Raw genomic sequence first — 15938 nt, forward strand, 5'->3', positions numbered from 1 at the left:
GGAATAACATGAGAGCAGACCCACCAAGGCTGGAGACTGAACAATTCTGGAAGAGCATATGGGAGAAGGAGGCATCACATAACAACAATGCCCAATGGCTGATGGACCTCAGGGCAGACCACAGCAACCTCCCTGAACAAGATCCAGTAAGCATCACAATGGGACAAGTCCAAGAGAGGGTCTCAAGTATGAATAGCTGGACAGCACCAGGCCCTGACATGATCCACACCTACTGGTTAAAGAAGTTAACTTCACTCCATGAGCACCTGGTGGGACAAATGAACCAGCTACTAATAGATGGAACCCACCCTGAATGGTTAACTGCAGGCCGGATAGTCCTGATCCTGAAGGACCCTCAGAAGGGAGCAGTACCATCCAACTATCGCCCAATAACCTGCCTCTGCATAACATGGAAGCTCCTGTCAGGCATCATAGCAGCTAAGATGAGCAGGCACATGGCTCAATACATGAGCAGCGCCCAGAAAGGAATTGGTAGTAACACCAGAGGAGCAAAGCACCAGCTACTGGTTGATAAAGTAGTCACTCGAGACTGCAAGACCAGGCATACCAACCTGTGCACTGCCTGGATTGACTACAAGAAAGCCTTTGACTCAGTGCCTCACACATGGATCCTGGAATGCTTGGAACTGTACAACATCAACAGGACTCTAAGAGCCTTCATCAAGGACTCAATGGGAATGTGAAAAACAATCCTAGAGGCATGCAGACCATTGTGCTATGTGCATCCCTGCTCAATTGGCCCCTTTTGTGGAAAGCAGCTCACTAAGGGCCTGATCAATAGTTGGATACATCCGTTGAAGTGATGGTGGGAAAAGCTGTGCTGAACAAGGCCAGTGCGGGACCATCCATTGTAGCTATTACACTGTAAGAAAGCACTGCTGGGCTTTGTCATTCCATTCAAAGCTGGCTTGGTGATGTAGACAGGCATGGAGAGGTTCTACGACACCAAGATGGCACCGGTGTATGTGGCTTACCGTCTGCAGCTGTTATGTTTGTGGTTTGTCTTAATATGTCTTTTGCACTGTTTTCATAACACCTCATTTGCCTTGGTATATGATTGCCTTACCCTCAATTAGTATTAGGGCGTCAATGGAAAAGTTGCTCGTCTTCGAGCTGGGAAAGCCATCAAAGAGCCTTCCTCCATTTCTAGCAGCTGTTCCACCCAATCTTTGCTGTTCTTCCTGCGGTCTTCCACAGAGGAAGGGCCGTAGATGGGGAAAAAGAGGAGGGGAGAGGAGAGGACTTGGCTGAGGCACGGTGAATTGAAAACCTTCTCTGAACTCCTTCCACCAGACTGTACGTTTTTTAACTCTCTGAGGACTATGGGGAGAGGTGGTGGTGTCGCAATAATTTTTAGAAATTGTTTTGATTGTCAGCAAATCACAATGGATGCTTATTCCAGCTTTGAAACGCAGCTGTTTGTGATAAAGGTGAGCTGTCCTATTTTGTGTGTGGTAGTTTATCGCCCCCCTAAATGTATTAAGGATTTTATTTGTGATTTCTCTGACTTCCTTGCTGGAATTATGCCAAAATATGGCAAAATTTTAATTTTTGGAGATTTTAATATTCATGTGTCCTGTCCAGACCTGTCCAGGGTGTACCCCGCCTTCGCCCGATTGCCGGCCGGGATTGGCTCCGGCCCTCCCCCGTGACCCCGCTCAGGGAACAAATGGTAGAAAATGAATGAATGAATGAATGTCCTGTCCAACGGACCTGATGGTTAAGGATTTTATTGACTATTTTAATTTGACCCAGTTTGTAAGTGGGCCTACTCATGCTCAAGGCCATACTTTTGATTTGGTGCTTTCGCTTGGTGTCCCTGTCTGCATGACTGATATTTGCAATGTGGGGATTTCTGATCATTTGCCTGTTTCTTATTCTGTAATTATTTCTAGTATGCCTGCCCTGCAATGTCGCTCGATTACTCCAAAGACAGCTGACTTATTTTCCTCTGCCTGTAATGACTTACAGCCTCATATGTCACTGGATGCTGGTCATGAGACTGTAGATGAGCTATTAGCTCGGTTTAGCTCTACATGCACTGACATCCTTGACTCGTGTGCTCCTTTTAGGAATAAACAAGCCAGAATTAAGTTGGAACCTTGGCTAAATGAAAACACCCGTTCACTTAAACTTTTATGTAGGCGGGCTGAGCGGAAGTGGGAAAAAGATCATCTTCACATCTCGCTGGACATTTAAAAAAAACTGATTAAGAGATCAAAGTGCTGTCAAGAGTGCTAGAGCTCAATATTTTTCCAGCCTTATTGTGAATAATTGTCATAAACCCAGGGTGTTGTTCAGCACCATAAATGCGGTCTTATATCCATCTACTGCTGCTTGGACGGATGTGTCCTCTGCTACTTGTAATGCGTTTCTTCTATTTTTTATGTATAAAATTGTTATGATCAGGTCCCAGATTGATGAATCTGTTCTGGATCCTTCAGTTGCTCCTATATGCTCAGCTGTTTTTGACCAGTTTGAGCCTATGTCATTAACTGCTCTTATGAAGGTAGTTCAGCATTTGAAACCTTTTCACTGGCCTTTGGACATTATGCTGGCAGCTCTGTTTAAAGAGGTTTTTTATAGCATTGGTTTGTACACTGTCAATCTTGTTAATGGCTTTTTTGCTTCTGGGATTGTCCCAATGACACTTAAACATGCAGCGGTTCAACCAATTCTTAAAAAACCCAATCTTGATATTATAGTTTTATCAAATTTTAGACCAGCTTTCCATCCTATAGCACCATCGTTTATCTCTGCTTGTGTGTTTCTATGCTCCAGAAAGGACACTTAGGTCTTCTAACCAGTTGTTCCTGGAAGTACTGAATTCCAGACTGAAACATTGGGGAGACCGAGCTTTTTCAGCTGGGGCTCCTATATTGTGGAATAGTCTGCCACGGGATATTAGATCTGCTCCGAACCTGACTGTTTTTAGATCACTTCTTAAAACGCATTTGTATTCACTGGCTTTTAACAACTTCACTGATTGATGTATTTGTTTTGATTATGCATTTTTGATTATGCATAACAGTGGTGAACTTCTAACTTTGTGTCAGCAATTTGTGTTTTTCTGTTTAGTGTTTCAATATGACAGTGCTCCCATACTCAAAGCCAACTCCATATAGAATTGGTTTTCCCAGTTTGGTGTGGAAGAACTTGACTGCAATCTGCACAGAGCCCTGACCTTAACCTAAGCTAAACCTCAAACTAAAATGTAGTCTACAAGCCAGGATTTCAGCCAAAATGGAAGCAAATCCCTCTATAAAAGGATGTACATACTGTCTGTATACTGTATATAATCCCTATATAAAATATTGTATATAAATACATGTATGCATGCAGTAGATGTACAAATATGTACACATCATTGTATTAGCTTGACTGTGCAGTCCAGTAAGCTTATTTGATAAAAGGAAGTTGGCTGAGACAGGATATAATGGACTGTAATTGATAAAAGACTAAATATCGGCTTGATGCACACTGAAAACTGATAGATTATAGCACTTTATTGGCTGTCTCTGGGGGCCAAACAGGTCTTTGAATTACTGTGGCTGAATCATTACCTGGAACCAATCAATTCTCTGTGTTTATGTTTGAAGTACACAGCCATTTTTCCCTCGCCTGATTATAATCGTCATCAAAGCCACTGCAGCTCACAAGCCTTAACAGAGAATATATTTACAGTGCAAAACAGCCATGGCATGAGCATATGTGCACACACAGACACAAACATACACACACACACAATATACATATATGTATGTGGTAGATACGTGTGTGTGGGTTTGTGTGCATACATATACATATACGTATACATGCCACACGTACACTCTGCAGCCAAGTGAATGACGACACAAGACTCATCTTCCACTCACAAATACATACATACCTTTCCTGGAGGCTTCAAAGCTGTCATAGATGTTTATCCTTTGGATGTCGTAGGTGAGTGTGGTGTTTGGCAGTAGGGTTCTGTTCCTGTTGATTGTGTTTAAAGCAAATTTAAAGGCTAGTTCCTCAGCACCTGATGGGCCACTTTCAATGGACTCAAATATCCCCCCTGACAAAGACAAAGACAGGCAGCTGATTAGTGATTGATCAGGGTTGAACTGAAAAGATGCCTTCACAATAGCCAGTGGTCATAATCAAATAAAGAATTCCATTACACTAATTATATGAATCAGATGAAGAAGCTCAGTCAGAGTAAATTATTGTATTCAGAAGAAAGATGACTTACACTTTGAAACCTATTTTAATCAGCTTGACAGAAAAGGAAATGAAAATTTGTGAAATAAAATCTTTTGTCTACTTAAAGGGGAACTGCCACCAACCCAAAAAAATCAATACATAGTGTGTAATTTTTATCATAGCTGCTACATCAGGGGTGCCCACACTTTTTTGCCTTGTGAACTACTTTTCAAATGACCAAGACCACGTTCACACTGCAGGCTGAAGTGACTCAAATCCGATCTTTTTGCCCAAATGCGACCCATATCCGATTTCCTTATGACAGTGTGAACAGCGCAAATCCGATTTTTTCAAATCCAACCCAGGCCACTTTCATATGTGTTCCTAAATCGGACACGTATCCGATGTTTTGCAATGCGACTTCAGTCTGAACGGCCAGGTCGCATTTCATGCGATTTTTATTACATTGAAATGCGACAGACGTCACAATTCTGCGCTGGAGGAGGCGAGGGGTAATTAAAAAAAATGGCAGACAACGGTGATTCAGGTTGTGATAACGTTTCCCTTCTCACTCGAAAATTATTAATGAATTCTGTGTCCTTGAAGCCCCTCACGGAATCCCACCAGTCCTGGCTCCGACTCCGCACCCACACTTGAGCCACTGCTAAGCGGGTCCACTGCTCCACAAAAGGCCATAAGCAATATTTGTGCTCTCCTCCTTCTTGATGTTCTTCTTATTATTATTTCTTTATTTCAATTGCACATTAACTGGTACATCGCTACGCACATGCTATCACCAGCCACATCCATTTTTATTTCTGCAAACACAGTACGCTGCGTCTGACGTCACGTCCTCTTCTGCGCATGCGGGTCACTTCAGGACCGTATACCGTTCACACATGAGACAGATGGCAGTCGCATTTAAATGACAGTGTGAACAACAGCGCAAAAAAATCGAATTTCGGCAAAAAATCCGATCTGAGCATTAAGACCTGCAGTGTGAACGTAGTCTAAGTCAAAATGATCGACCTACACGCGCGCGGCGCGCGCACACACAAAAATATATGTATGAATCAGTGTTGTAGTTTTTATGAACAGTCTGAAAGTGCCTCCACATTTCCCTTCTTCGGAATAGTGATGGTATTTTGGTAGATAAAGCAAACGCATTTCGAATATAACGTCACGAAAAAAAGTCCTCCCATTCTGCATGGAATGTTTTCGATACGTTTTCGGTTTCTTACTTGATTCGGCTCCCCCCCCTCTCATTTTATACCCTTTTATACCCGAAAGCTGACAAGGTAGTTCGCTCCCTGGAGTTTTGCAGCAGCTCGTGCGGTTGACTGTGCATGTTTGGTGACTCGTGTGTCAGAAAAGACGAGATCTCAGACTGGCTGCCCTGCATGTCAATCAAGTAGCAAATGCCATAGGGAGGATGGATGATAGGCTATATATGAATGATTGTCACTTTCTGCTTTTCCTGTTAGGGGTCGCCATAGCGAATCATCACATTGACCATTCGCATGTTAACATTTGGCACGTGTTTTATGCCGGATACATCGAATTTATTTTTGAATGGCATGCGATCTACCAACACTATCTTTGCCATCGACCAGTCGATCGCGATCGACGTATTGGGCACCCCTGTGCTACATGATTAAAACCGGAGCGAGCTGCATCAACGTACGTAGATTGTTTATATTGCAAATATAATAATAAATGTGAATTCACTGTGTACTTGTATGCAACTTTATTAGCAGCTTCCTCGTAACATTGCGCCAACAACATAACATGAGTATAACATCAAAGTCTCAGTTTTCAGTGCTGTGGTGGCGATCTCAGGGTATTCTGTCATGACTTTAATCCAGAACACCGACAGAGTTGTTGTCTCGAACATACTTTTAAGGCCGCCGTCATTTGCGATCTCCAGCAAACTTTAGGAACAAAAAGCTTTCTGAGGAGCATCAGTAATGAGCCCCCTACTAATGTTTGAAACATGTCCAAAATACCTCTGTTGACGCGCCGTACGCACAAATCCAGTTTGGCTTTAAATGCAGCTACTTTATCTGCCAACTTGAAGACAGTTGTCATTTTCCCCTGAAGTGACAGATTGAGTTCATTCAGCAGGCTGAATATGTCCCCAAGTAAGCTAGTTTTGGCGCTCAAGTGACCGAGATGTAACCGAGAGAATGCGGTCATTTTTCAAAATAAAAGATCGTTCATACTCAGATAATAAATAAAACGGAAATAATTAATGATTTCTTGTACGGCCCGGTACCAATCGATCCACGGACTGGTACCGGTCCGCGGCCCGGGGGTTGGGGACCACTGCTGTAGAGGGTCAATATACTTGCCCAGCTGACCCCAAGCAAGTATACTGAGCACATTTCATTCATCCATCCTATAGCTGTGACCAAATAGCCTTGTAAACAACACCCTTGTGTATCACACAGGGGGGATTAGTAACTGTAGATTATTTACTACATTTCCATCTTTGCCACTACTTGTTACAGTGGAGCTTGTCACTGTTGACTGAGAGAAGCATTTTCGGCTACACGGATGCAGAGTGCAATGCTTCCTCATCAAAAGCTTAATAAAGCTCAGTGAAAACCAGAGAAATGATCAGAATCTGATTATTCAGTCATACTGTAAATAATACAGTAGGCTCCAGAGCGCTAGTTGTTATATTGTATATATCTTAGACTAGCAATCAAACATCAGAATCAGACACTCAGACTCAGCAGTGGGCCATGTGAACAGTGCTTACATTCAATTTCTGTTGTACATACTTAAGTGTACTTGAATGGTGATGTGACTGCTCAGCTTAGGCAAAAAAGTGAACAAACTACATTGTCAGTGATTACAAATCCTTGAACTGAACTGAATTAAGCAATTCACGTTAGCAAAGAGGTTTTTGATTTCCACCTCTCATGAACACTACAATAAAAATAATACTAATCCGAACATATACAATATGAGTAAAGAGAAATGTTTCTTTGTGGAGTATCTGCACTCTGCTACACATAATTTGGCTCTTCAGTTAACTCAGTTCTTCCCCAGGGAAGATACACCACTCTTTTATTGATCCATTGATTGTCATTTATGAGCACTCTCTTCCACTTTTCTTTCAAAGGAAAGCCCTGTTCAAGTAACTGATAGTTTAGTTTAGTGGTTTGAAGGAGATACAGTCACTGTCTGTTCAATGAAGTGTGATGAAAGTGTTGCTTCAGTACTAAGCACTCAGTGCAGGGCAACTACTGTAGCCTCTGGATTGGTTGTGCTATGAAAGTCACAACTTATATGAGAACATGTTCTTTTGCCATTTAATTTAGGATTAATGTAGAGTCTTTTGAGAGAACTGCTTGCCAGTACAGGTGTGAGGTTGCTGGCTCTGTAGGCATTTTCACACAACACCCTCATGTTGCTCTGCCCAGAATCTCATAATGAACAGATTAAACTATGTAATATTTAATCAGGGATCTACAGAGTAAACAGCCTCAGATTGCTATTATTAATGGCACATTCAGAATTCAAAGTCAAAATGTATATTTGTCATATGCACAGTTAGGAAACGTGTTTCTCTGTACAATGGAATTCTTACTTTGCCGTCCACATGAATGCCACAAAATGCAAATGAAATATACAGTAAAGTAGATAAATAAGTAAATCTAAGGCACTTTATGTCTCAAATGCAGAAATATGAGAAAAATATATAAGAATATAAAAAGAGAATGTATGCTGCATGGGAGCAGCATGTGCAGCAGTCAACAGTCAATGTGCAATTATGCATATGCTTCCATATCAGTTCTGGCACTGTCTTTATAATAACTAAAGTTTTATACAATTAGAATTTATGGTTGATGGGACATTCTGATCCTTATTTCCGTCACAACAATCACCACAGTTAATTCTGTTGGTTATTTTAAAGCAATATCTTAAGTTTAAAGCAGGACCTCATTATGTAGCTAGTGTGCTCAAAGCTACAGGGAGGAGTGCTCAGTTGCACAAAGCATCTCAATAATTGTAGGCAGTGAACAATGTCAAACTTAAAGAGAGACTGGACCACATTTCCCTGTGTACTTGTGCAGAAAAAAACAGCTCCTGGAATAAAGTTTGTGCTGCATGTTTTTCTGCCACAATGCAAATCTTTATGCTTTTATAAGTAGTGCCTATTTGTATATGATTGAACAGATTTATGAATGTGTATCTTTAATGAACACTTGGGATACTAATTGCTCCATGGTTGGCTGGGTAGTGACACTGATTTCAGCAGGTTGTGTGACATCTTTGTGTTTATACAGCATTTAAAGGGGTATAGCTCAAAGAAGAAAAGGCAAGAACTGTGACATAAAATGCATCAATCACTTTCAAATGTTATGCTCAGTTATCAAATGATTTTAATTCAAATGCTTGGCAGTCATATGAAATGGTTTTACTTATGTTTTTATGTACATATATTTTATATTTGACTACTTATACAATAAAACACATATTTCTAAATCAGTTGCTCCCTTGATAATTCAACAAGTTTTACGTCCAAGCCCTGAAGTGCCCCAACTGCCGATGCAGAAAATATAAATATAAAAAACACATATACTTAAGGCTGCAACTGACCAACCTTTTAATATCCTGGCAGTATATATAAATGTGCCCCATGATAACAAAAGCACCTAGATTCAGAGAAGAAGAGTATTTGAAAGTGCGGGCCTCCACAGGTCCAGGCCTCCAGTGAACACATCTTACAGCCAGCAGATGAAAGGACAGAGAGGACACCTGGAGAGTGTGGTGTGGGGAGAGGTGGTTTTGAGATCAATGTTCTCTGATTGGCTGGTGAATCAATCAGTCAAGCCCTTAGGGAGCAGTGGAGAGCAATGGTGAGAGATTGAAGTGTTTTGTTGAGGTTAGATCTGTGGCCTGGCCCTGTTGGCTCAGTGTTAGTCACTGGGAGCCCAGACTTCATGCTTTATTTACTCCAGCATGTCACGCAGTCTACTGTAGGACCCTCTTTAAATCCAGACGTAATCCATACACACCACTGCACAAGTACTGCAGGTCCTTCCTGTCACAAACGATTACCACAAGGCATGCTGATTCTGATCAATGCTTCCTTACAGTGATTTCACCAGTGGACTCTTTTCCAGGGGGGGTTTATTTGCCTTTATGCTGAAGCTTAAAGGAAACATCAACAGAAAGACCTCTGTTGCCAAGAAGTTTCTGCTTTCATTAGTATTCATCTCATGGGACAGCCCTATTTTGCATGCCATAATGAGTTTGAAGGAATTAATAAGCGTCAGTTAAGCGGGATGTACAATAATTGGAAAGCAGAGTGTTTGGAAGGCCTTCATTCACACACGAAAAGCTCAGTTTTCCTGATGAGAATCTCTGTGGTTCTACTGAAATAAATCTGGCCTGTAAAAGTGCAGACGAATTGCTGCAGAGAGGTCAATCACTGATAGATTGGCCACTCTCTAAGCAGCTAAGTTTGAATATCAATACACATGGAGTCAGTAAGAAAACTGCATGCCTGCATGGGCATCAAGATATAAGATAATGATAGAAGGAAAGAGAAAGGAAACTGTCCAAAAGAGGATATTTAGCTTGTTTTTATCTTAATGAGAGTAGGGGCACCTTTAGACTTTGCGACAATAATGATCGTCTGAGTTTACTGTATGTCATGCTGTGTGGAATGAGCAAACTATGTCAGACTGTATGATTTTAATTTTAATTTGATTCATACTGTGCAATGAATGACTGGTGAATTGTAGCACTATGATGTAAATAAAGGAAAGCAAATTAGAGCAGAGGGACATCATCATTCACAACATCAATTTGAGCAACTTATTTTTGAAAATGCAGAAAAAGTAATAACTAGCTTTCACAAGTTTGTGGATCAAAATTCTACAGAAAGCTAGTAAAAAGTGTATGTGTCTATGTATTACTTCCATTATGGGGACAGATACCTGTTAACACACTAACATTGTGGGGACTTGGCCATACAATCACTGAATATTAGGGTGGCAACATGGTTTAAGGTTAGGTGAGGGTTATGGTTAGGTAAGTAGTGCTTATGGTTAAGGTTAGGATAAGTCTACAGGAAATGAATGTAAGTCAATGTAAAGTCCCCACAAGGAATGAAAGTATGTGTGTCTTTTCTTCACCTGTATTCAAAAACAGCACTTGCAAAATTAGGCAGATCCTAAAATTTCTGACACCCTCAGGATCTTACAGCAGGCTATCTTTGGTCATCAAAAGTCAAAATTGGTCATCGGTGGAGGTGCCTCCCAGTGCAATCTAGGACAACCGATTTGGACTGACAACCATAGGGTTTACTTTGATTCTCTCAGTAAATAGACAGACAGATGGACATTTATGGCATGTACAGTGAAAGTGTCCACAGCCTGGCAGGTGGGCCTTAGTGGGCAACCACCTGCCACAGCTACACCCTGGACAGGTCGCCAGTCTGTCACAGGGCTGACTTGTAGTCAGACAACCACACACTCACTCCTCCTAAGCTGCATGTCTTTGGACTGTGGAAGGAAGCTGGAGTACCTGGAGAGAACCCACACAAGCAAAGGGAGACCTTGCACACTCTGCACAGAAAGGCCCCAGGTTGACCCAAGCTTGAACCTTCTTGCTGTGAGGCTTATTTGATTTAAGTAAAGAATTGATTAAGTAAAGAATTATTGAAAAGTCACTAAAGAGGATGATCGTTAAGTGACAGCAATGTTGGAAGTCCTGGCCTAGAAGTGCATCACATTCAGTTCTGCAATGTCAAGAAGTTTTGCCATTTTATGGCCAAGATTTCAATAATAAAAGATAAATATTAGCTTACTTTTATGTTTTATTTAAATCACTTTGCACATGCTGCTAGCTCAACTGTCCTGTAATAAAAAGCTACATTATGATATTCATACAGTATGTACTATATGTGTATAAAGAATCAAGTGTGTATATTATTGTAGATATAACATCAGCTAATCTAATTCTAAAAAGAGACTGATCAGAATCAGAATCAGAATCTGCTTTATTCCAGATAGCAAGCATATGTGGACCAAATCTGGCTGAGATGTGGCACATCTGGCTAACTGCTGAATTCGGCAAAGGATTATGGGCCATACCTGAGCCGAGCATGGCAACTGGAGCATACTCCACTGTATGTGGAGTGCCTCAGGTGCAAGATGAGACTGAGATTTGCACTGAGCTGCACCTTATAATGTTACTACACTCTTGCTGCTAACATGCTGCTGTCCTGATTAGGTCCCATACATCCCTTTTTATTTGTTCATATTTTATATTGACTTATACAATAGTGTGTTATGTAAATAATATGTCTGTCTTTTAAGCCGAGAGCTGCCGGAAAAAATTTCATTGTGCTATGCATAATGACAATAAAGATTCTTGACTTGACATGCTTTGAGCAGCTGCATTTCTACCTAGTCATAACTAAATGAAGAATCTCAATGTGTGTGTGTATGTTGTCACATGGTGTGTAGCTAAGGCATTCATTCATTTATTCAAACATAATATTCTAACACAAGATTAAATACAAGAAAACAATTGGTGTCATGGTACACTTTTCAGAATCAATATTCTATCTGTCAACCTTGAAACAGAGCAGACTAGACCAGACTTTGAATCTTACTAAACTGCATTACTAACACATTTAATTCAACACATTAATAATTATCTGACTGATTTACTAATATCTAACAAGCATTATCACAGAAGTCAATGTACTGTAATGTTATTTCACTCAGTATAACACAAAATGCTGCTATTTTTCTAGATCTTGGATGCGTAAAATCATTGTTTTGTTGGCTTTGTTCTTGAGTCTCACTCTTGTCTTAGAGTTTGCTTTGACTCTGCATTTGTTTGCGCTAAAGTTTGGCAGTAATTTTGCACTGCATATTGCTTTGTCATTTTACCAATTAAGTATTCCAAAAATGTTGTACATAGAAGTAACCAAAATTGTTTATGGTATGGTGTTTAAGGTTGGTGAAGTTGTAAGATTTGATTTTTATAGGCTCTAGTTACTTTAGAAGCTTTAGTTACTTTTCATAACTTTAGTTTCCTTTAGTTACTTTTCAGTTCTTCATTTTCTTTTAGTTACTTTTCATACCTTTATTTTCCTTCCCTATACATATTAAAACTGTATTGATGACTGCTGTATTCTACTGAGTGAAACTTTGCAACTGTATACTGCAAATTCTGTAGAGACAGGATGTCTGTATCTTCAAGTGGGGAGGCGACAGTGCAGTGGGTAGAGCAGTCGTCTCTCAACCGGAAGGTTGGAGGTTTGAATCTCAGTGCCTGCAGTCCACATGTCCTTGGGCACACTGAAGACACTGAACCCCCCCCCTTGCCCTCGATGGTTAGAGCCATCGGTTCAGTTGGTGCCGCAGATGGCTGACTCAGTTCTGAGTCAGAAACAAATTCCTTGTGTTTAACATACTTGGCCAATAAAGGTGATTGTCCTCCTAAGTAACCAGATGGCCTATTTTACATTTTAACAAAGACCTGTTGGCCTGTTTTGCACCTTCACCTAGACCCGCTTAGCATGTTCCAAGTTCTGCTTTGTCATGGGGTATCCTGTAAAGACAGGGGGCCTACAACCATTAATACTGTCCATTTTTCTTTAGTTCCTCCAGACCCCATCCACTTAAGGACTCTCCTTATTCACTGGTAAGGAGTCTATACTTCACTTCTCTCTCCACACTTTGTTAGTTAAAACGCCAGCATAAATGTATATTCAAATGTGTATAACCATAAAAATAAAATCTCTCACTCCTCTCCTCTGGTCTTACAGGCACACTCTCCCTTAAACAGCCCCAAATGGTCTCTGTCTCTCCATTTCACACTCTCTCTTAAGGGAGTAGGCTGCTTTGAGAGATGCGATGCCCTGCTGATCAATTCTGATAGGAGCTTGATGGCATTAATTTGCCAGATTTTCTGTATTTTTACAACACCTTAAATTCTGCTTCAAGTCCAAGGCAGCATCCCCTTCCTATCTTAGAATCCAAGTTACTCTGCCTCTCAAAAATACCACTCTTGCTTATGACTCTATGCACTGGGACAGGTAAAACTGACTAGCACAGCAAGCGACTTGGTATTTAAGGCTGCCATAAAAAGGTTGGTACTATTTCAGTCTCCCACCCGAAACTCTTTCATATTTACACACAGTACTATTTTATTGCACACTTTGTATCAGTGTGTTAATGTTAATTGGTAAATTGCCTTAACAGGTGGCTGCATCTTGCCTCTGACCGTGATGGAGGGAGGAAAGCTCATGTGGGTCGAACTGGTGTTGCTGCACACAATCACCACATTTGATGGATTTTACACTTGTTAGGTATTTTTAGCCAGATAGAAATTGGATAGATACTTTATGTATTAGAAATGTTTAGTGGAGATAGGGTGTCTAGTTAGACTGTTAAATGCTTAGGCCTGCTTATGAGTCTCTGCAGGGTACTTCTGGTCAAGGATAACTAGAGAGAAGAGTTGATGACTGTTAGCAGACAGGGTGTTTAATATTATTATTACGACGTGTATAATTGTAGTGTTAGGTATTTTCTTAGTTAGATAGACATTGATTAGAGATCTGTTGTATTAGAAAATGTTAGTGTAGCCAGGATGTCTTGCTCAGGCTGTTAAATGCTTAGTTCATTGTCATGAGCTTGCTGCAGGCTGCATGTGGGCCCCAAGGTCAACTAGATTGAAGAGTCTGCAGGCAGGATGAATATTGCTATTATTATTGCTATGTTCAGCCGTAATCTTAATCATAATATCTTCCGAGGCTTACTGTTCGGACATGTCCCTGAATGTCCTGTATGTTTTTAGATACACACCACATAATCAACATTCACACACATTATTTTCTTCATGTTTTGACTACTGCTCTGGTCAGCTGCCCAGCTGGCATATCAGGTGGCATCACGGTTTGACGTTGCCTGTGTAGGATGGGGCTAGCCCATGTGATTAAATTGTATAGAGATCTTGGGTTCGGGGTCTTGCTTCTTCCGGGTTGCCTGCGAGCAGCTCTGGGGGTGGAAGATGCCTGGACGTGTAATGTTAATTCTTGCCTGTGACCCTTTGAATAAACCAGCACGGTTATATTTTTTTATATACTCAAGTGGTCCGCTTCGTACATGTACTAGAGGTCGTGAGAATGTTTTTAGTTACACACCACTTAACCAACAGACATACACATTCACACGTTGATTTGCTTCATGTTTTGACTACTGTTAGAGCCAGCTGCAAAGCTGGTGAGAGAGACGTCTCGGTTGACATTTCTGTGTAGTATGGGGCTAGCCCAACCGAGGTGATAAAATGTATAGGCCTGGTGGGCTCAGGGTCTTCCATCTTACATCTGCCTGCGTGCATGGTGGAGGTGAAAGATACTTGAGCGTGTAATGTTAATTTTACCTGTGATCCTTTGAATAAATCAGCACTGTTTTGAAGTTACTTGGACTGTCTCGTCTCTCAGAGTTAGCAATGGTAAGACGAACCATATCCTACACACTATACCCATCATAACACGAATACTTGAATGGACGGTATCACAATGACTTCTACTTTATCACCTTCATTTCACACAGAGACACAAAATCTTGTTGGCCAAACTGTTCATTGTTTTAAATTTACCACACCTGTTTGAGTGTTTGTCTAAGAGGTTTATACATTGTTGCTGTTCATAAAAAATGCAAAAATGCAAGCTTTTGGAAAAAATATTATTTGCAGTTTTGATGGATGCAGTGCTGTTAATTGCTGTTTGTGGATTAAAGCAAAATCCCGTGAACTGGGATAAATAGTGTGGAAGTACTGTAAGTCATAAATCATTTTTAATAATTTTTTTGCTTAATATATGTTTCTAAAGGTAATGATTAACTGAGTCAAATAAGTGGTAAATCTAAATTTAGATGGCCATGTGCTGGATGTTGCCCAGGACAGGTTTGCTATCTAGCTGCCGGATGTGGGCCAGTCAAGGGCCATCATTCCAAACCAAATGTGAACCATAAGGCAGAGGTACATCTGGGCCAGATCTGGTTCAGATCAGGTTTGCTATCGAGCTGCCGGATGTGGGCCAGTCTAGGACCATCATTCCAAACCAGTGCTTCTTGATGATGTCAACTTCAGGTCCTGGTGGAGCCCAGGAACTTGTAGGACTTTACTGCTGATACAGTGCTGCCAATTATGGTGAGTGGGGGTAAGGTGGGGGAGTTCTTCTTGTTAATTTTCTCAAAGAAGTTCCACACAGAACTTTTTGATGGCTGTAGTCAGCATTTTTCTGCTGTTTGTATTTGGTGCTGTAGTAAAATGATATACTGACCTCGTTATTGCATTATTTCCAGGTGCCAGTAAAAGTAAAGTAAAATATTTTGGCTTCTTGTTTTTAAAGACAAAACCATAGTCACATAAAATTTTAGATTTTTTTTAATTGTATGACTATTCAAACATTCAAAAATCATTGCCCATTCTTAATGTGTGTGTGTGTGTATATATATATATCTATATATATATGTGTGTGTGTGTATCCCAGGCTTATGGAGGAGCTTATGATGTGATGAGCTCCAAACATCTGAGAGGAGATGTGAATTACGCCTGGCCCACGGCCGAGGTCGCTGTCATGGGTGCCAAGGTATAAAATATCCTAATTCTTTCTGCTTATCTATCTCCACTCCACGTCCTGTGACATAACAGTTTATGATGCATTTCTGTATTTTTTTTTTTTTTTTAAC

General features: G+C 40.7%; 1 protein-coding gene across 1 annotated transcript in view; it reads right to left on the bottom strand.

The window, feature by feature from the left end:
• The window catches only part of LOC109972649 (glutamate receptor ionotropic, kainate 2-like), a gene marked incomplete at its 3' end in the record, with an annotated part of 259232 nt that overhangs the window by 178869 nt on the left and 64425 nt on the right, over positions 1-15938 (bottom strand). The window contains exon 2 of the mRNA XM_020621657.1: positions 3911-4078. Within this exon, the coding sequence (XP_020477313.1) occupies positions 3911-4078 (168 nt within the window). The remainder of the gene's footprint in view (positions 1-3910; positions 4079-15938) is intronic.

Source organism: Monopterus albus, unplaced genomic scaffold (assembly GCF_001952655.1).
Source record: "Monopterus albus unplaced genomic scaffold, M_albus_1.0 scaffold264.1, whole genome shotgun sequence".
Classification (NCBI taxonomy): domain Eukaryota; kingdom Metazoa; phylum Chordata; class Actinopteri; order Synbranchiformes; family Synbranchidae; genus Monopterus; species Monopterus albus.